The sequence below is a fragment of the Aphis gossypii genome, chromosome 3 (genome assembly GCF_020184175.1).
Source record: "Aphis gossypii isolate Hap1 chromosome 3, ASM2018417v2, whole genome shotgun sequence".
Taxonomy (NCBI): Eukaryota; Metazoa; Arthropoda; class Insecta; order Hemiptera; family Aphididae; genus Aphis; species Aphis gossypii.
The window spans coordinates 38,892,970-38,914,924 of record NC_065532.1 but is presented as its reverse complement, the minus strand read 5'-3'; the positions used below and the strand labels follow the sequence as shown (position 1 = coordinate 38,914,924).

General features: G+C 26.7%; 2 protein-coding genes across 5 annotated transcripts; both read left to right on the top strand.

Moving 5' to 3' along the window:
• The first annotated feature begins 7,690 nt into the window (after positions 1-7,690).
• LOC114121496 (GTP-binding protein 1) lies at positions 7,691-10,670 on the top strand. Of its 3 annotated transcripts, none has more exons than XM_027983876.2 (9): positions 7,691-7,922; positions 7,996-8,213; positions 8,428-8,714; positions 8,772-9,114; positions 9,170-9,408; positions 9,474-9,618; positions 9,694-10,012; positions 10,078-10,334; positions 10,409-10,670. In XM_027983876.2, exons 2-9 carry the CDS (start codon positions 8,094-8,096, stop codon positions 10,505-10,507), a joined length of 1,809 nt encoding a protein of 602 aa, XP_027839677.1. In that variant the 5' UTR covers positions 7,691-7,922; positions 7,996-8,093; the 3' UTR covers positions 10,508-10,670. The 3 variants fall into 3 exon arrangements, with proteins under 3 accessions (XP_027839677.1, XP_027839675.1, XP_050060050.1); XM_027983874.2 differs by having other exon boundaries at positions 7,989-8,213; XM_050204093.1 differs by having other exon boundaries at positions 7,691-7,926; positions 7,989-8,213.
• A 4,713-nt stretch (positions 10,671-15,383) lies between these two features.
• On the top strand, positions 15,384-21,633 carry LOC114121510 (leucine-rich repeat-containing protein 70-like). 2 transcript variants are annotated; one of them, XM_027983895.2, is made up of 8 exons: positions 15,384-15,596; positions 15,699-16,071; positions 16,158-16,349; positions 16,416-16,594; positions 16,696-16,903; positions 16,991-17,172; positions 17,237-17,500; positions 21,346-21,633. In XM_027983895.2, coding segments are annotated over exons 1-8 (1,449 nt in total). In that variant the 5' UTR covers positions 15,384-15,594; the 3' UTR covers positions 21,395-21,633. The 2 variants fall into 2 exon arrangements, with proteins under 2 accessions (XP_027839696.2, XP_027839694.2); XM_027983893.2 differs by having other exon boundaries at positions 15,391-15,596; positions 16,693-16,903.
• Positions 21,634-21,955: the final 322 nt, after the last annotated feature.

Below are 21,955 nucleotides of genomic sequence, written 5' to 3'. Positions count from 1 at the left end.
ATGCATACATTTCATTAACAATCAGTCAATTAAAAAAAATATTATCTTTAGTTTAAATTTTTACGAAATCAGAAACTTGAAACATACACTAGTTGTTTTAATTTGCATTTTTTGTACAAGATTTAATTTTGGGATATTCTGGTCATTAAAACATAAATCATGATTCATGGTGCACCTTTTTCACCACCCAATTTAAAATATATATCCTAGGCTGACAAATTATAACCGTTCAGAATTGGTTTTTGTATACAATGATACCATTGTTACCTAATACCTATTGTAACGTGCCACGTACAATCAGTTGAATGATGTCGATTTGGAAAAGGTTTTGTGAAATAATTGAACTCTCGAAATTATTCTAAGTGTTTTTTATTTAAAATTATTCTAAGTCCAATTAATTAATTTAATAGAACTTGTGAAAATATTCTAAGTCCAGGAGACATAAAATATTAAACTGGGTGACGTGAAGGTGCTTGCGCTAACTCTGGTGGATCACGTCTGAATTGTGCCTAATCTGGGCCCCCTTATATATCATACAGGGACTCCCGCGGTACCTTCTGGTCCCTAATGGTCATCTGCACCTGCATCCGCTTCTTCCCACGCTTTGCGTTATCTGAACGATGTTGTGCGTCAATTATGTATCTATAATATTCTACCGGGTGGGTAATTACGCACCTAGTATATTCTACCGGGTGGGTAATTACGCATCCACTTATTTCACCAAATAGCAATCATATAGCCATTATTTCTAGCGGGTAGAAAGCATACGTGTGATGATACCTTTGATTAGTTATCTTTTACCTTTCATTTTAGGTCCCAAATTGTTGGTCTATACTCGATCATTACTTGCTTAACTACTCGCCCTTAGCATAATTATGGGGATGTTTGTTATGCCCCCTAGCGTTGTGGTTATTGTCGGCTACAGAATGTAATTTATATATTTTATATTTAATATAAGTATCAGAGCACGTTGCACCTCCCCACGAAAAAAAAGGTTTATGTCTCAAAGACAGAAATCTTTCAAAGTTCAGTACAAAATAGTTAAATTACAAATTATTACAATATTATAGTGTTTACAATAATCGATTACAAGTCATTGATATAAGACATACATTACAATTCTCTGTATGCTTTTACATTTAAAGTATTTTCGTTATATAATATGAATATATGATGTATATGTTGTATATATAATTTTGATTAAATATGGGTTGATTACATTTACAAATGGTTAAATAGTTTGATTAAATATTTTGATTATAATATAATTAATGATTATATGGTTGGATTAAATATTTTTAAATATGTTGGTTAGTTTTCTTATAATTTATAATTGTGATTACAATAAAATATAGTGTTAGTAAATAGTACAATATAGTGATTATAGTTAATTTGATAATTCCAATAAAATATGTGGTTAGTATAATGTGCTGATTACAATAGTTTCTTATATGGTAAATTAATTAATACAAATAATATTTTTTTTTTTTACTTATTATAATATATTAGTAGTACAAAATCTATAAAGTTCCCCACAATTCAAATTTATTTCCATATCCCAATAGTAACTTATTCGTACAGTATGTTTTCTTAAATCTAAGTGTATATATATATTTTAAACTTTTAAATTTTTATCGTTTCTCTTTTTTTTTTTTTTATTTTACGTTTTTTATAGATCACTTTCTTTTATTACATTTAATTCTATACGTTGCTCCTGTATTAATTCTTGTTTCTGTATTAAAATATTTTTATTTTTCATTATCGGATCAGCTATTGGTATGGATATTATCATTTCCGTTCGTGGTTTAAGATATGTAAAACATATTTTATTTTATTTAATTAGCGACGAGTGTCATCATTTATTGTTAATATATTATTCGCAACATCTATTATCGCGTTATTCTGTAACAGGAAGTGGTGACCTAGAATTCCATCTTGCGGTATTGGAAATTCTTTATCGACCACATGAAACTCTGTTTTTATTTTATTATTATTATTTAATATTAATATTATTGTAATTTTGCCTATGGTAGTTACTATTTTATCGTTAATATCTTTTAAATTTATTTTTTCCTTTTTTTTGTTTACTAATGTTTCGCCTGTTAATTTATTTATTTTTATTAAATTGATTTCACTATCGGTGTCTAAAAGAAGATCTATTGTATTTGTTTTAAAATTAGGTGATTGTAATGTAACATGATTTTCACTAATTACTGATACGATTGTGAAACATCGTTGAGTGACAACTCCTCCGTTACGGCCGTTATTTGGTTGATCGAACGGACGCCGTTCCCGTTCGACACTTGACCATTTCTCGTCCGATTTACATTACGTTCATCCCGTTGCTTACTATAACAGCTAACACTACCGTGTCCTATCTTATTGCAATAATTACAAGTTATCGGCTTTACGTTACTGTTATAATAATTATTATTATATTGACTATTATTATTACGATTAAAATTATTATAATTATTCGGATTTTGTATATTCTGACCACGATTATAATTTTGCTTATAACCGAATTTCTGTCCATCTGGATTATTTCCCTGATAGTTATTTGACCAACGATTTCCGTTATTATTTTTATTTCCGTTCTGATTTACTTTAGTTTCGTTATTTTGTAATTCTTTGTTAAAACTAAATTCGATTTCCAACTGCCTAGCCATTTGCATTGCCAGTTCTAAAGTTTCTGGGTTCCTAGCTCGTAATATTGTTTGTAAATCCATTTTTAACCCGTTTATATAAATTGCTAATGCCTGATCCTTTAGAGTTTGCCTTAAAATTCTCGCCTCTTCGGGCGTTTTATTTGCCAATGTTGCATTACATAAATTATAATATAGCTGTTCTACGCGACCCGTATAAGTTAATACATCTTCGTCATTTTTCATACGAACTGAATTTAATCCTATTTGTAATGTTTGTGGTGACAATTGCTGTTCAAAAGCCCCCCTTAATATTTTTTTAATAGTTTCCCAATCACTGGTTTCCCTATACCGACATACTTCTAACGCCTTGCCAGTAATCCTAGTATTAATAAATTTCACTAATAAGGGTATCGTTTCTTTATCTACGGCCTCACATGCATAATCGCATGCCCGTATGAACGAACAAACGTCTTTTGCATCGGCACAAATTGGTATCATAGCAGTGACCTGCTCAATTGTAGCCTTCACACTAGACATTTTTGTTCTTTGCTTCCTCTTTACTGGTCCTAATTCTGAGTGGACTAAATTTGGTGTACTACGTAACCCTATTAATCTTTGTTCTAATCCGGTATTTGAGTCTTCTCTAACAGTAGTATCTAACAAACTTTTCCCTGTTGTTTTTTCCTTATTAATTCCCTGTGTAGAGTCGCTACCCTCTTTCGTATTTATACTTATGTTTACTAATTTATTTACTTCAATATTTTTATTTAACTCTACCTGAGTTCCGATTTCTTTTGTTATATCTGTTTCCTCTTCCGAACTATTACTATCGTTTTCACTATAACTATTTTCTTCTTTTTCCTTATTCATACGTTTATTTGTGTATTCATTTATTATAACTTAAATTAAATACGCTTTATTTTCTTAAAATAATTTTTTTTTATTATTATATTTTTTTCAATTATTAATCAAACATTAATCTCTTTAAAATATTTATCAATATTATTTTATTATAAAATTCTCGTAATATTTTTATTATTCCCCCAATTATTTCTATCTATATAATTTTTTTATATTATTTTTTTCCTAGGATTTTTTTTTTATCCTCTCTAAAATTCACAATATACGTCAAGTAATTTTTTTTCACACGATAGGACTTTCTCGCCTATAAAATTCACAATTATCTTTTAATTATAACACGGCTTATTTCTGCCTAATAAAATCTCCGATTATTAAAATCGCTAAATACGGCTCTTCCCGGCCTAAATAAATTCACAATTATTTTTCCACAAAATACGGCTCTTTTTGGCCCAATAAAATTCACAATTATTTTTCAATATACGGCTCTACTCGGCCCAATAAAATTCACAATTATTTTTCAATATACGGCTCTACTCGGCCCAATAAAATTCACAATTATTTTATTCACAATATATATGGCTCAAATCCGCCCCAAAATAATTCCTTTCATCAACTTTTAAAATATGGCACTTTTTCAGCCTAAAATAATTCAATACTTTTATTTATCAATATATGGCTCAAATCCGCCCCAAAATAATTCCTTTCATCAACTTTTAAAATATGGCACTTTTTCAGCCTAAAATAATTCAATACTTTTAATTCTCAATATATGGCTCAAATCCGCCCCAAAATAATTCCCTTCATCAACTTTTTAAAATATGGCACTTTTTCAGCCTAAATGATTCAATATATATATGAGGACTTATTACTTGCCTTCCCAATAATTCAATAAATAAGGTCTTAACTGCCTTCAATAAAATTCTCAATTAATATTCTTTTTAATTCACAAAATAAACTCTTTCTTTTTTTTCTTGCGTGTTCCTTGACGTATAATTCACTAATAATTTTTTCTATAATTATTTATTTCCGTATTCTTCACGTATAATTTTCTTTAAATAAAATATTTTCCCCTTAATTATAAAAAATTTTTTTTTAACAATATATTCCTCTTTTTTTTTTTATTATTTTTTTTTTTTAAAAAAAAATAAATCTATTTATACTATTCTTACGATATTTATCTTAAATAATTTTTCCGCATAAAAAAAAAATAATTTTCTTGTAAAATATTTAATTTTAATAAAATAATTTAATTTTCGTAATAAAAAAAATGTTTAAATTAATTAAAATAATTTTTCTTTCCTTTTATATTAAAAATAAAATTTATTATTATTATTTTCTTTTAAAAATTTTATTCTTCTGCTATTATATTTTATAAATAAAATAAAAAAATAAAATTTTATTTTAAAACTTAAATTATTATTTTTTTTTTTTCTGAAAAATTTTCTATGTCAAAATATTTTATTTATATTTAAAAAATAAAATATTTTTATTATTAATTTTTTTTTGATTGACTTTTTTTTTTAACTTATTATTTTTCCTGAAAGTTCTTTATGTTACTTTGTTGTATTTCCTTTTGGAAATAATAAAATATATTTTTTTTTTAGATTCTTAATTTATTAATTTTTTCTGAAAAATTATTTATGTCTTTTTTCCTTAAAAAAAAATATTCTTATTTATTTATTTGTTCCTCGAAAAATTATTTATATTTGAAATATTTATATATTTTATAACTAAAATAAAGTTGTATTATTTTATTATTGAATAAAAATTTTATGCGTAAAAATAATCTAAGTGTATTATTAAAATATTAAATTTATTTAATCGTTGCGTTTTTTTTTTTATTATTTTTTATTATTGCTTATTCTAAATTTTTCCCTTTTTAAATTATTTATTTAATTTTATCAAGATATTTTATTTAATGTTTCACGGGGAATATATATATATACACCTTCACAATTAAAAGTAACTTATACGATGGAGTTTTTAATTCCAAAGGAGACGCGAACAGAGTTAGACGCTTAAAATTATTCTACATTAAGAAAAAAAATTATGCTTACACAACGATGGTTTGAGTTGATGCTTCCATTCTTCTTGATTGCTGAGCCGTGGTGTTACTTGTTGATTCTTTCTCTTTCGGAGTCGCTGAAGTTGACGTTCTGCAGTTGTCTTCTTCAACAGTGATTCGTTGCCGAATGTGCCTCCGTGAATTCTTCGAAGTGGATATATTTTAAATTTTTTTCGAAAAATTTTCGAAGTGGAAAAAAAATATTTTTCCCGAAAATTTTCTAAGTTCGAAAAAATTAAAATTGTTCGTCCAAAGAATTCTTATTTGAAAGAATCCTACCGACTGCGCCAAATTTGTAACGTGCCACGTACAATCAGTTGAATGATGTCGATTTGGAAAAGGTTTTGTGAAATAATTGAACTCTCGAAATTATTCTAAGTGTTTTTTATTTAAAATTATTCTAAGTCCAATTAATTAATTTAATAGAACTTGTGAAAATATTCTAAGTCCAGGAGACATAAAATATTAAACTGGGTGACGTGAAGGTGCTTGCGCTAACTCTGGTGGATCACGTCTGAATTGTGCCTAATCTGGGCCCCCTTATATATCATACAGGGACTCCCGCGGTACCTTCTGGTCCCTAATGGTCATCTGCACCTGCATCCGCTTCTTCCCACGCTTTGCGTTATCTGAACGATGTTGTGCGTCAATTATGTATCTATAATATTCTACCGGGTGGGTAATTACGCACCTAGTATATTCTACCGGGTGGGTAATTACGCATCCACTTATTTCACCAAATAGCAATCATATAGCCATTATTTCTAGCGGGTAGAAAGCATACGTGTGATGATACCTTTGATTAGTTATCTTTTACCTTTCATTTTAGGTCCCAAATTGTTGGTCTATACTCGATCATTACTTGCTTAACTACTCGCCCTTAGCATAATTATGGGGATGTTTGTTATGCCCCCTAGCGTTGTGGTTATTGTCGGCTACAGAATGTAATTTATATATTTTATATTTAATATAAGTATCAGAGCACGTTGCACTATCATTGGATTCAAATTTAACACTCTTATGTATAACATTGATCCACACGGCATCTAATATTCTATAATGTAGGTACAGCAGAGCGATACATATAGTTGACCACGTTTTTTAAAATTTATTTAACTTGTTAAAAGTTAATAGTTAATTTGAAAAAAAGTAACTTAAATTAGTTAAAAATAAGTTATTCTTATTTTTCATGTAAAATTATTTATCACATTCTTTTATTAAAGCTTAATAAATAACATAATATAATGGAATGGAAGTCTTACTTACTATTTTTTTTTTTAAATTTATGCAATTTTATTTATTACAGAAATATTAACTCGTTAAGTAACTTAACTTTAACTCTTTAACTTGTTAATGCCCAGCCTTGCATAACAGTGACCCACTCGAGACTAAATTACATAAATGCATAATGTACAGCGGAGCGGTACCTACTTGACTACCTACCTTTTTTAGATTGTTAGGTACTTAAAATAGATTTAAGAGATTTATAGAAAAGTATGGACATTTTTCGAAGTACCTATACACTCGTGTAGTAGACTACGGTCGTGATCGATTCTTTTTTAGTAAGCTTCGCGCCACTATAGTCGCGCTGAATTTTTCAACAAAATATTTGTTCTATTATTAACTGTTTTAGAGCAAAAGACGATTGGAACAAATGTTTTGTGGAACTAAAGAACATGTCCCGCTGTAGTTGTTGAAACATGAATGACCTAATATTATATTAAATGTGGTGACACTGATTTATAAATGATTCAATGATTGGTATAAATTTAACTTACCATTTTTTTTCTCAATATATAATTTTAATGATTTTGTAGATTATATTTTTGATTAGAATACGTCTTATATGATGATTGTAATATTCTAATTCTTATATTAAAGCCATCGAACAATAATTACACAAGTCACAATTGAACATTTTCGTCTAAATCGGTAGTTAGGAAAATATTGGCAACCAAAAAGGCTAGAAGGATATCTATTAATTTTGTTGTGGTACGGGTGGAGGGGGAGCTTTCGCTATTATTACTCATTGCGATTTGCGACCTGCACTGACAAATACTAATACGTTTACATCGTCGAACAACGTAGTGATAACAACTCGACAATAATAATAATAATATTTATAACAAATAATAATAATAATAATTACAACTTACTGACAAGGTGTCATAATATTTATGTTTAGAACGACTTACTCTTGGTAAATAGTAAATACTAATTTTGTTTTTGTTTAACGATAATATACAACCTTCCGTCGTAGCTGTACGCCAGTAAGATATTGCATTAAAATCGGATCTATATACTTAGTATTTACTGTCCTTCGATTTCTAGGCATTTTGTATTAAGAAGTAGGTACCTATACATTTTACGTTTGATAGTTTGAATAACTTTGAAATAACTGTTGCTAATAATAGCCAACAGCTTTTGCTGCAGAACAATATTTTGAATTATAATGGCGTTCCTGTTCGTATTATTGACCAAATAAGACTTAAGAACAATTGTCTGACTAGTAAATTTAAATGGCGAATATAGTTGAACAAACTCCAAATACAGCGGATAAAACCATTTCCTTGTTGAACGGATGTCAATTAGATGAAAAGGAAACAAAAAAAGTTGATTATTCTATTATTCGAGGAAAGGTAATTTTATCTAGTTTAGTATTAATGAATATTAAATTCTATTAAGTACAGTTTTTTAAGTATAATTAACAATTATTTTAAACTTATTAATCGGACATATCGTATTTTTTACTTATAACAACGTCTATAATATCCAATAATGTACACTTGATGATTTGATGTGTAAAATATAGTATTAGAAATTAATTTTGTTTTTTCATCTGTTTACTTATAGTCAAGTTTGGTTAGTCCGTCAGAAGAGCAATTTGAAACATTGCAGCATAGGCTCAAAGAGCTAATTGAAGAAGGTCATGGAGAAACTATTTATGATGTTGGCATTGGCGATGACGGTAGCGGCTTGACAAATGATGAGTTTGAGGCCTCTGTGGCTACCCTACATTCATTAGCAGCAACTCAGGATGCAGACTGTGTTCTACTTAGAGAAAGAGTAGAAGGTGGAACTAGTACAGCACAGTATCTTGTTAGAAAACGACTAGAATCCCAAGACTTTCTTGAGATACGGTAATTTATGATTAAACATTTTATTAATAAAACATATTCATGTAAATTTTCATTTAGGGTAGCGGTTGTGGGAAATGTAGATGCTGGAAAATCAACATTGTTGGGAGTTTTAACTCATGGTGAATTAGATAATGGTCGAGGCCATGCAAGGTTAAAACTGTTTAGACATAAACATGAAATGGAATCAGGACGTACAAGCTCTGTAGGCAATGATATTCTTGGTTTTGATAGTACTGGAGAAGTTGTGAATAGACCAGAACATGGATCATTAGATTGGGTAAAAATATGTGAGAAATCCACCAAAGTAATTACCTTTATTGACCTAGCTGGACATGAACGTTACTTAAAGACTACTGTATTTGGTATGACTGGACATATGCCAGATTTTGGCATGTTAATGGTAATTTAAAATTAAATTTCACAATGATAAATTTTAAAATTGTAATTTTATTTAGATTGGGGCTAATGCTGGGATAATTGGAATGACCAAAGAACATTTAGGTCTTGCATTAGCTCTTAGTGTTCCAGTATTTGTAGTTGTTACAAAAATTGATATGTGTCCCCCTAATATACTTCAAGATACATTAAGATTATTAGTTCGTATACTTAAGTCACCAGGTTGTAGAAAAGTTCCAGTAATGGTTAAGACTAAAGATGACGTCATCGTGAGTGCTACAAATTTTGTTTCTCAAAGGTGTGTAACATTAAAATTGTTATATATTTATTTGATTTTGAATTTAACTATTATATTTGTTTAAGACTCTGTCCAATATTTCAAGTTAGTAATGTAAATGGCGAAAATTTAGATTTATTAAAAATGTTTTTGAATCTTTTAACTACACGAGTTATGTCTACTGATAATGATCCAGCTGAATTTCAAATAGATGACACATATTCTGTGCCTGTATGTATTTATTGTACACTATGATGAATAACTAAATATATTAGAAAATAATTTAAAATTAATTTTTAATTTTAGGGTGTTGGAACAGTGGTTTCTGGTACAACATTATGTGGAACAATTCGTTTAAATGATACACTGATGTTAGGACCTGATCCTGTTGGCCAGTTTGTTGCAATTACAGTAAAAAGTATACACCGTAAAAGAATGGTTGTTCGTGAAGTGAAAGCCGGACAAACTGCTTCTTTTGCTTTAAAAAAAATTAAAAGATCCCAGATTCGTAAAGGAATGGTAATGGTTTCTCCATCACTCAATCCATCTGCTACGTGGGAGTTTGACGGAGAAATACTTGTATTACATCATCCAACAACAATTAGTTCTCGTTACCAAGCTATGGGTAGGTTATCAACAATTATGTTCAATAATTTAATTTATAGTTGCTATTTTTTTTCTTGTATATAGTTCATTGTGGTAGTATTCGACAAACAGCATCTATTCTTAGTATGTCTGAAGAATGTTTGAGAACTGGGGATAAAGCAAAAGTAAGGTTTAGATTCATTAAATACCCAGAGTACTTACGACCCGGTCAAAGATTGGTATTTAGAGAAGGTAGGACAAAAGCTGTTGGCAATGTGTTAGCTGTACCTCCTCCAACAGGGCAAGTGGGTGTCAGACAATCACAAAAACCTCAAAAGTCAAATCCACAAGCACAAGGACAAGTAATTAAATATTAAATCATTTAAAAAATCTTTATTAAACCTTGGGTATTTACTTTAAATATTTGTTATTATAGAATGTTGGAGAAAATGAAAATCAGCCTGCTCAAAAATCAAGAAGAAGGGGAGGACAAAAACCTTTGGCAGAGCAAAATACTAGAACAATAGCTAAATAATGGTGGGATTGTTTAAAATATTATACAAAATGTTTGTTGTTTCAAATTCTATGAAAATTTTTTTTATTTTTAACTACTTAACTATAAAGAAAATTTGATGTTAACCTTTGTTTACCAATATTAATGGAAAAATAAATTATCATTGATTTTAATTTTAAAATAATCACCTGTTTCATTTAATTATTTATTTATGAACTAAAATTCAAATACCTAATATTATTTAACTGATATTTGATTAAATGATTAATGAATATTTACATTTAGAAAATCAAAACTGGAAAAACCTATTTATCAAAGGTCAGATTGTAAATTTAAAATAATTTTTCATGTAACTTATGTTTATTATTTGGTTTATATTGACCTATTCTTTTTTATTAAGTTTGTAATTGCAAAAGATTGTGTATAATTTGGTACTGCCAAAAATAAAAGTTATAAATTAAAATAATAAGGTTTTTTACCTCTAATATAATACAATATGATCTTTTATTTTATTGTAGAGAAATTAATTTAATGTCTTTACTTTTAAAAACACTTCTACTAATTATTATTATTGTAAAAACACAGATCACTTTATTTAATACAAAGATATCTATAATACAAATAATACTAAAATTATCAATATTTTTATAGAAATAAAGGAGAGTGTTATACTATAAGCTTTAAAAGATACCTGCATGAATTTTTTTCCGTCTATGCGTATTATATCTAAGCCTCTTCGTATTTTACTTATTGTTATGACGTTGTAATTATGGTAAATCATTCTTTATACATTTTAATTTTTATAATAGTTAATGAATATTTCAATTTCAATAAAGTAATCACAATCAGTAATATTTGATTGAATTGTTCTAATTGATCAAACAAACAAAGAACATTATTTATATTTTGGCTTAGCAATAACTTTTACAATATATAAAATACAATTTGGTTTTTATTTGTAGAATTTAATTATTTCTGATCAAAATTTGGAAATTCTTTATCTTGAACCCTGCATTGTATATAAAAACATATGGTTAATATAATTAGCTAACCTTATTGTTAGCTTATAATACAAACGAATTACATCAAATTAGGCATTTTCCTTTAAAATGTAACATATTATATACTTGAAAAAATTGGTTAGTCTATTTAATTAAGCCCTTACTTGCAATTTTACTGTGTTCTCAATTTTTACAGACATTTTACTTTTATTTAATAAACAAACTTTATGTACTATGAAGAAAATGTGTCAACAATGTTATTCTTGAATAGCATATTTTTAATGCGTATTGCGTATACCTTCATTATTATTACACATTGTATAACTTTATTTATATACTAACTTAATACATTAGGTCAATATAATATCACTTAAAATCATCTACGTTCTAAACGTTAAAATGAAAATTATTCAGTATCAGTAATGATTTACAAAAATATTATGTTGCACCTCCTTTTATTTTAAGTTTGTTAGTAGTATTTGATTTATCCAACAGGATGTAAACAAATCCTATGTTTGTTTCTAAAAAAATTTTTAACTTGTGTGTTTTTAATTTTTTTACTGTATAAATATTCGAGTTTATAATACTGATACAGTTATTTATATAATTAAAAAGTTTAGTTTATGATTTGTATAACGTTACGTTGTGTTGGTATTACGTAAATTTAAAAATAATTGTTGGAAGTGAGTAGAAAAAGTTTTAGGCTATGCAGTATTTTTTTTTTTAAGTAAATTTAATGGAAAGATGTATTTGTTTTATTTTTTAATCACAGTGAAACACCCTGTATAGTGTATATTAGTTACTAATTGGTAGTTGGTACGTTGATACTAAAGTAGGTACTTATCTAAATTATTTGTTTAGTATTGGATAATAGATATAGGACATAGCTACATAGGTGCATAGTAATATTGTGCATCATAATTCTATGTACAGATAAAAAGTTGAGATTATCATAATATTTTATTATTTTAGTATAAAAATTATTAATGGTTGTGCATGAAAAAAACTATTCAGAATAAAGCTCGATTAAATCGTTAAACTTACTAACATATAAAATCTTCAAAGTTTTCAATAACTGTTGATGGTTATAATATAGTATTAATAATATTCATAATTCACGGAGTCCAGAGAAAATACTATGAAAATGTAAGACAACTTTTTTAAATATTATATTAAATTAGTCTTACTCTCTGATCAATTAATTTAATCTGAATCAGAATATTAAATAATAAATATAAATAGATGACATTTTTTTTTTTTTTTTTTTTAATGATAAAGGTGTTTGAATTTGCATATACCTATGCCATATCCCTATCTATAATTTATTCAATTAATAAATAATAACAGCACCTAAAAACTAAAATATTTGTCGAGTTATTATAATCTAAAGATATCCCAAAGTCTAATTTTAGCAACTGAGTTTCTATTACAGTATTATATTTATTTAAGTGGTCATACAACTAGACAAATATGAAATATCTTACAAAATTCAATCTTGATGTTTAATAAATACCTATGTCAGAGTAGGTAGGTAGGTTAAGTATAGGAAATAATAAGTAGGTACCTACCTATTGTTAATACACTAATATTGGTATCATTTTTTAAAAATAAATTATTGAATGAAATAATTTACTCTCGGTAAAATTAAAAACAATACGCAAATTTGATACAATATATATATAAGTATTTTAAAACATAAAAAAAAACTATTTTATAGCTAATAAACAAACTAAATTTTACTATTACATTGTATATTGTACATTATATTACATGTAATTAACTGTTGTATACGTGTAAATAAATTACAATTTTAAGTATTTTATTGTTACTTTAATTTTATTACTTAGAACCATAAAGCCTAAACATGCACATAAAAAAAAAATAAGTTTTAGAAAATTTTAAACGGAATGAAGTACCTACGTAGTTTTCTTCATGTTATATAAAAAAGCTATAAATCTGTTTAACAGCCTATGACCATTGATTCTATAACTTAAAAGTTATAAGTAATAATTATATAATAATATGATTATTCTACGATATTCTTGAATCAATGCCAATTAAGATCTATACGAATAGGTATAAACACGGAAAACTAATATAGTAATATGATAACCTTTGGTTATAATAATTAGTTAGCTTAAATTTAATTTGAGTTCATTATTCAATAATACATTCATATTACACTTTGGCCGCAGTATAGCTATATAATTTTTGTGCCTACTTGTTGTAACATATAAAAATATTAATATTACTTTCTAACTACTCGAATGTATGAAAAAGATTAAACTAATTAAAGCATTCATGTTTTACGTAATAATAATTATAATATATTTTGTATAATTTAGTGAATATAGGTTCCTGATATTATAAAAAAATAATAAAACAACAAAAAACTGACAACAAAATATTGCTATTTGCATAGTTGTTCTAACTTAAGTAAACAGACATTCAAACATTTTTATAAAAAATGTAACGTTTTAAAAAATATTAAAAATAGATCTAAGTACCTAAATAATTGTTTATTATACCTACGATGATCATCTGTATTTATTAGTATTTAAAATACATTTTGCATATAAATATTTTTGTTTTTTGTATTTTATCACTTTTGTTTAATAAAAACTCTCAGGTATACTTATATACTGCGTAGGACTAGTAGTAGGAGTGAAGCGAGACATAGAGATTAGAGGGTACCTACCTATTATTATTTATTTATACAAACGTTTCACCTCGGGAAAGGATATTATTATATTAATAAATTTGTGTAGGTAATAAATAATAAATCAGTGACAAATTATAAGCTATAACATTTATGAAAATAAATGATCCCAAGCTAAGTTAGGTAGTTTTATAAAATACAACGTGTGACTAGAAAATGATGAAACATTCGATTAGTTTTGAATATAGTCACGCTCACATTTTCAGCGTTTTATATATTACTTTTTAACGCGGAAACTATAAATTGTTGAAATACTTGTATTAAGATTTACTAATAAATTTAACCATTTACACTAGTAAATATATATGTATTATGTAATGTTATTATTATGTATTATGTATATGTAATATTATAAGAGTATAAGACACAAAAAGATACATTTTTTGAAAAAGTTACAAATTGTTACAAGATGAATAACGAACAATAATAATGATTATGTGTTGGTATATGTAGTTCTCCAAATTGAAATTACAACAGTAATTATGAATTGAAATGATTTAGTATTAAATTATTCTCTATAACATCCACGGAATAGTCTGAAATATTCATAACAAACTTTTTTCTGTAAACTTTGTGTTGTGCGAGTTATCTATACATATTTTACTCTAATAAAATTGCATATGCTTATACGACGTTAAACATAAACCTGAAAATCCAGGTCTCTTAGTCATAATAAAACATAATTTTACTATCTTAGTACACTACAGCTATATGATGAACTAGCGTCATCTGTCATTACAATAGTCCGCGTGACCGTGTATATAGGTATACTCGTTATTCATTACCTATGTATGTTTTATAAGATATATAGGCGTCGATTATGAAATATTAATTATATTGTTATACTACAGCCAATGTCTACGAGATAATTTTTTGTTGTTAAACTCGTACGGTAACTTTCCTTGTTCGGTCTATCGTTCAAACCGTGATCATGACAATTCATATAGTTGGTGTGTTTAGGCACAATGTTTATTTGAATAATTACACGATAATAATATAGTTTTAATAACGAGCAATGCGTTTCCAAAGGTAAGCCTTACAAAGTCGAGAAAAAAATAACATCATCTTACATACATACCTATGTGTCGTAACAACGAGTAACCTAACCTATTATTATTTATTATTATTATTGATTCTTAACAGTACGTCAACATACTTATATGCATTTAGACTAAAATTAAAGTAGGTATGGAATTAGTTACGTTACGTTATAGACAATGGCGTATCTCAATTAATAATGTTTGTTTTATGATAAGATTTATTTATTTATCTTGCGCTCGAAATTGTTGACTGTTTTGCGTGCTACATGAACTAATGCCTACAAACGCCTCTATTCAGAAATTGGAATTCAACCAGAATTAATAGTAGTCTTTACGCTATTCATAAACATGTAAGTATATATATACATATTTATTTATGTTAACAGTTAATTGCAATACAAAGTTTATTAAATAATTTTTGTTAATTGTAAAAATGTTGCTGTTTTTTTCAGGTTTTTGTTAAATGTTGCGTCATGTATGCTGATTATTTTAATAACTTGTGTGGTTAGTGGTGAAAGTATTTTATGCGATACTTGCACATGTAAAAATTCCATAATAAATTGTACAGAAAATGGATTGATGGACATCCTAGATCTATGGGACCATTCAGATGTTCTAAAAGATGCAACCCTTATGCATTTTGATGATAACGGCATTGTACACGTAAAACAATTGCCACCATCTAAAGTTCGATATTTATCACTTCGAAAAAACAAGATAAATAAAATAGATGAAATGGCATTTATAAACTTAAAGTTACTCTTAGAACTTGACCTTAGTTACAATTCTTTGACGGCGGAAAGTCTAAATCCCGATATTTTCAAGGTTGGTATACTTTTAATTTTTTATTTAATTCTACTGAATTTTATGTATGAAATCGTTATAAATTGTGTTTTCTATTTGTTTTATAGATTAATAACGAAGATACTTCTAGACCGGGCAGCCTGATTCATTTACGCCTTGATTACAATAATATTCATTCTCTGTTGCCACATACTTTCAAAGAACTCAGTAACCTTGTTTCATTGACACTAGCAGGAAATCCTTTAACAGTCATTGACCGAGCAACTAGTTTTGCAATGTCTTCATTGCCCATGTTAAAAGTATAAATATAACTTTTTTATTTTAAAGGTACCTAATAATTGTTCAAAAATCTATAATTTTAACAGATTTTAAATTTGTCTAATACTTCTTTAAACGAGTTACCGGATCATCTTTTACACACACCTCGATTTTTAGAAATATTAAATTTGTCAAATAATAAATTCACACAAATTCCACAAGGCCTGGATGAAGCACATGCGTTACAGAGATTAGATTTTAGTTCTAATCCGATAAAAAACATCTTGTAAGAATATTTTATTTTTGATTCTATTAGTAGTGACCGTGTCTTGGTATGGTGTTGTTTTAAAATTTAAAATTGTATATATTAATTTTGTTATTAAGAAGTTTTCCAAAAATGGCATCGTTAAAAGTGCTTCATTTATCGCACATGCCTGAACTAAACAATATCGGACCACGTGCTTTCAGTCTTCTGAATGTCCTTGAAGAATTTCATTGCACGCATAATAATAAACTCAAATCGATAGATCCTACAGCGTTTAGCTACAAACTGAATGATGGATTAGAAAGCGAACTGTGGCCACAAATAATTAAAGTAAGTTTAACTATTACCTACCTGTTACTATTTAAGTTTATCACCTTTTATTTATAATAGTTAGATTTGAGTGATCTTTATTTGTAGTTAGATTTGAGTTACAACGCTTTAGGATACTTAGATAGCCGTTTGTTGAGTAGATGGGACACTTTAGAAGAATTGAACTTACAAGGAAACAAGTGGATATGTGATTGTGTAAATCAATGGCTTGTGTCTACTTTGGCTCCAATGGTAGAATCAAGACATCCTGAATTTCTTAATGATTTCACGTAATAATTATTATTTATGTATAATTTCGGCATGATAACACGTTTTATAATAATTGGATTTTAGTTGTCAAGAGCCAATTGAAATGAGTGGAATTTCGATTCTTGACTTAGATCATCGTCATTACCATATGCGGTGCTTGGATTTCTACAATAGTCGTCCAGAAAGAGACGGAGTATTGTTAATTGGAATATTAATTGGTGTTATATTGGCGATACCATTTACAATGGGAATTATGATGTGCTGTGCAAAACGAAAAAATACGTTGTCATACTACCATAGAATATTTAATCAAAACAAATCTCCGTATGCACCTGACTATCAACTAAGGTAATTTCGACATATTTTGAATTTATAAAAAAAAAATTAGGAAACTAATTACACAATGGGTACCAATAAGTACTAACTACAAATAGGTACTTACGGGTGTCTAAATTGTACTTACGAATTTACGATGTTGTTACGTTTAGTTCTGAAATCTGTATTGGGTAGGTATAGCGATCATTGTGAAGGCTCTTGCGCTTATTTTGAAAATGTTCACACTTATACACAAAATATTTTATGTTTCTAAATGATGTGTAAAAATCATTATCTAACCATTAACTGCGTACTTGGGTTTTCGTAATAGAACTGAACTGTTAAAAGGTTTTTTGCCACAGAATTGCGATTTGCATGAAAAACAACATACTCAATAATTATAGTTAAAATTATTAAATCAAAAATCAAAAAATACAAGTCTATATATACGAATTACGAATAATTGTGTGTCATAAATCATAATAGATTTGATAACAATTAGGTACGATTTAAATTTTGTACAATTAAAACATTATTCATTAACATCTTAAAATGTTAAATAAAAATTGGATTCAGTTAAAACATTCTCAAATTAAAGTAACTAAAAGTGAATACATATAAATAATAATTTATTCATTTTTCATTTACGGTTTAATCGATTTAGATACTCATTTTGATACACGGCGTATTTTAAATCATGTAATCCATTATCATTTTAACTATTTAAGTGTAAAAAAAAGATATGAAATTGTAATATTGTATTACAAAATAGTTAAAATAATATGTTTTAGCTTTAGCAAATGAAATTTATTCAAATTTTTTCATTCAATGAATTTATTAAACTTAATAGAGTATCATAATAATTATGTTTTAATTTTATTAAAATTAATGAATTAACATTGATAATTTGACCATACTATTTTAAAGAAAAAAAATATTAACCAGCATTTATTAAAAATATAGCTGTTATCATTTAAAACAATTTAGTAGATCTGGTGCTTAAAAATTTTGAAACAGTGATAAAAAAATTTCCAGCTAAAAAATAAAGAACACTACTTTTTTACGTAAATTCCCCTGGTTATATATATTCCATATATTGGAACTTTTTTATCCAAATAATAAGCAAGCAATAAGCATTATAATTGCACGAATATTTTCGCGATTTGTATGCTTTTGTATTTAAATATTCGTGTGACGCTGGAAAATCGTATTTCTAGTCGTGTCATTCCGTTAAATATAAAATAATATGTTTATACCAGAATTTATTCCTGTGTCGAAATTTAGCACATAATCAACACGAATTTGAACGGCTAGACCTAATATTTTTTAAACACATCTACGCTTCATAAATCAATTTTCCATTTAAAAAATATATACGAATAAGTAACGATTAGATATTGGTTCTGTGCAATTTTATACTAATTAGTAATTACGTAGTTAAATTTTGGCACAGAAAAAAATTTGAAAATTAAATTATTACACCTTTGTAGGGGCTGGGGAAATTTTAGGAATATATTCTAATATTAACATATATCTATGTTTTAAGGGTTCACTATAGTGAATTTTCAGTTTTAAGCAAAAGCAAAAAGTGTACAAATTACAAAAATAGTCGTACAAATACATGCTAATTATTCACATAAAAAATTGCAGTGTTTTATATATAATGTACTAGAGGACAAGGAAATGTACGATCTGGGTGTTTGTTTAAACTTGTATGCACACAGTTCAAAAGGACGAGGTTGTCACGAAAAAAACACGCATACAACTTAGCTCTGTAGCAAAAAAAAAAAACCGTAGATATATAATTTAGCTAATGATATGATTTTATATGATTTTTGACTCTGTTTTAGCACACAATTTGAATACAACAGCTATAAAATAATACGCACCTTAACTAACAAACATTTACTCTCATTATCATAGGTACCGATAATTATTAATTTATCAATATTTATGGTATAGTGCTATATATCCACAAGGTATTTTAATTTTCAACTAGTCTGTACGCTGTACTTATATGAATCTTAATTACTATAGTGATTGCGTTATAGCCTTTTATTAAGCCTTTATACCTTTAAAAATGTGAATGATAACTAAAAGTTGTTACCTTTACCATCAGGCTACAGATACCTGAGATACTAAAGTAATCGAAAATTCATATAATAAAATTTGGAATACAAACATTTATCAATATAATCATGTTGTTGGTAAATATTCACCATCAAACTATCAGAGCGTCTTCTACTAACTTTAACTAATTTAAAATGCATAAAATTATAAAATTAGTAATTACCCATTCGATTTCTTATGACATGTCTTGTCATTGGTAAAACCAAATTTCGTCGCCGCTGGGCTTACGCTTTTCCAAAGTTAGGTTCTATCTATGTAATTAATTTTAGATGATTAAGTTGTAGGTATATTTTTAAATTTTCAGTAGAAAAATAATTGTCAATAAATAAATAAATATTATGGTAATGATAAGTTTTATTGATGTTTCTTTGGGCATAGATTTTATAGTAAATTATTTTTATATATTTGAATAAAAATATAATATATTAATGTGTAAGTCATAAGCTACTTATTTTTTACATAGTTAAAGGCATAACATTTGCATATTTTATAAATATGAAATTAAATTAATTAAAATTTGTCTCGGTTTTAAGTTATTTTGAGCTTAGGATAATGGAATAATCAACCGGATAAATTAAATATTAATTATTTTCCGAATATTTTATACAAAACTAAATGCCATTATTCTTTGATAATGAAGTAAAAAGAATAATAAAATCAGTTGTATCTTACAATTTATACAAATTTAAAAATTCAAACCATTTTCCTAGTAGAAATCTGGCCACTGGCCAATTTATAATTAATTAGTATTGTGAATTGTGTGATGATTAATAGTTTATTCATATTACTGATAACGTACTTAATGTATTATTATTCACAAAAATAGATCGATTTACTACAATATGTTTCTTGTTGATACATAATAGCCAATACGTTAGGCTAACCTACGTACGTACCGTGGCTATATACATAGGTGGCTTCGTAATAGCTTATAAATTGCCTTTGAATAATGTATTTATATGCATATGGAAATTTTATTCTATCCTCGTATTTTTATTATGAACCCATTGTACATATGAATCATCTTAAATCTTAATAATAATTTTAAATAAAAGAGAAACTATTAATATTACAAATGTTATGTAATCTTTATACTATTTGTATTTGTCATCGAGAACTTAATTGTCAAATAGGTACTAAAATATAGATAATACCCTAGCTACTACGAACTACCTATACTGCAGTATCTATGCAATTAAATAGTGTTTCCGAATCGCACATTCACATACATACTCGAATTATCATAGAAACAATAATATTTCTTGTAATATGGTATATAGTTAAACAAATATAATATAATAAACATTAATGGTTTACTAATGCATCAGTAATAACGAAAAATTTTAAAAATACAATATTTGAAAAATGCATAGGAGCCATATCTAGAGGTAATGATTAATTTTACGACGACATATTATAGCGCACGCATTGCACTAATTTTTTTTTTAAAAACTAATAATGATTATATAAACCTATATTATAATATATTATAGTTTTTGCAGTTTAATAATTCCTAGAGTATTTTCAAGGTTTTATTTTTTATTGACTTGTGTTAGTGTATAAAACTTGTTAAGTTAAAAAAAAAAATATATATATATATATATATATAAAAAAATTATAATTAAATTTAATATCTCGTACTAATATAATATACCTATATTAACTTGTATTAGTTATATTTTGTGCTATATATTCATATATATTATTTTGTATGTTTTTATACTTAAATTTAAAATTGTATGTTTTAGGGAAACGTCAATCTACCAGCCAACATCAATAATAACTGAAGGATACTAACTTATAAACTTGTATATTTATAATTTTTTTTTTTTTTAATAATTGTCATTATCTATTATCGGATAAGGGTTTACAATTATTATAATACTAAATAGTATTATTGTACAGGTATAATATTTAATAGAACGAAGAATAGAAATAAATTATGTACGTAAAATACCTACCTATGTGGATAAATATTTAATAGATTTTTATTACCTAACAATTTGTATTCATAAATAAATAATATGTTTAATTGATTGAGTATACATCTACAATCACTTGAATACTTGATGTGTAATTCATGTCAAAATTAGATATTGCATGTTAAGAAGTCAAGAAATTCGATCTCCTCATTGCATTTATATAGTGTCATACATAAGTGTTATGGTGTCGAGTATACTTCGTCATAAAGTACCTAGTTAAAATGGATGTTAAATTTAAATTTAATGAAAAAAATATTTGTTGTAACCTATACAAGACATTAAACAATGATTCGGATAGGAAACGATATGGTTTTAACATTTTATACTATATTAAATATTTATGTTGTTATTGTAGTAATTATTTTCTTATTATTAA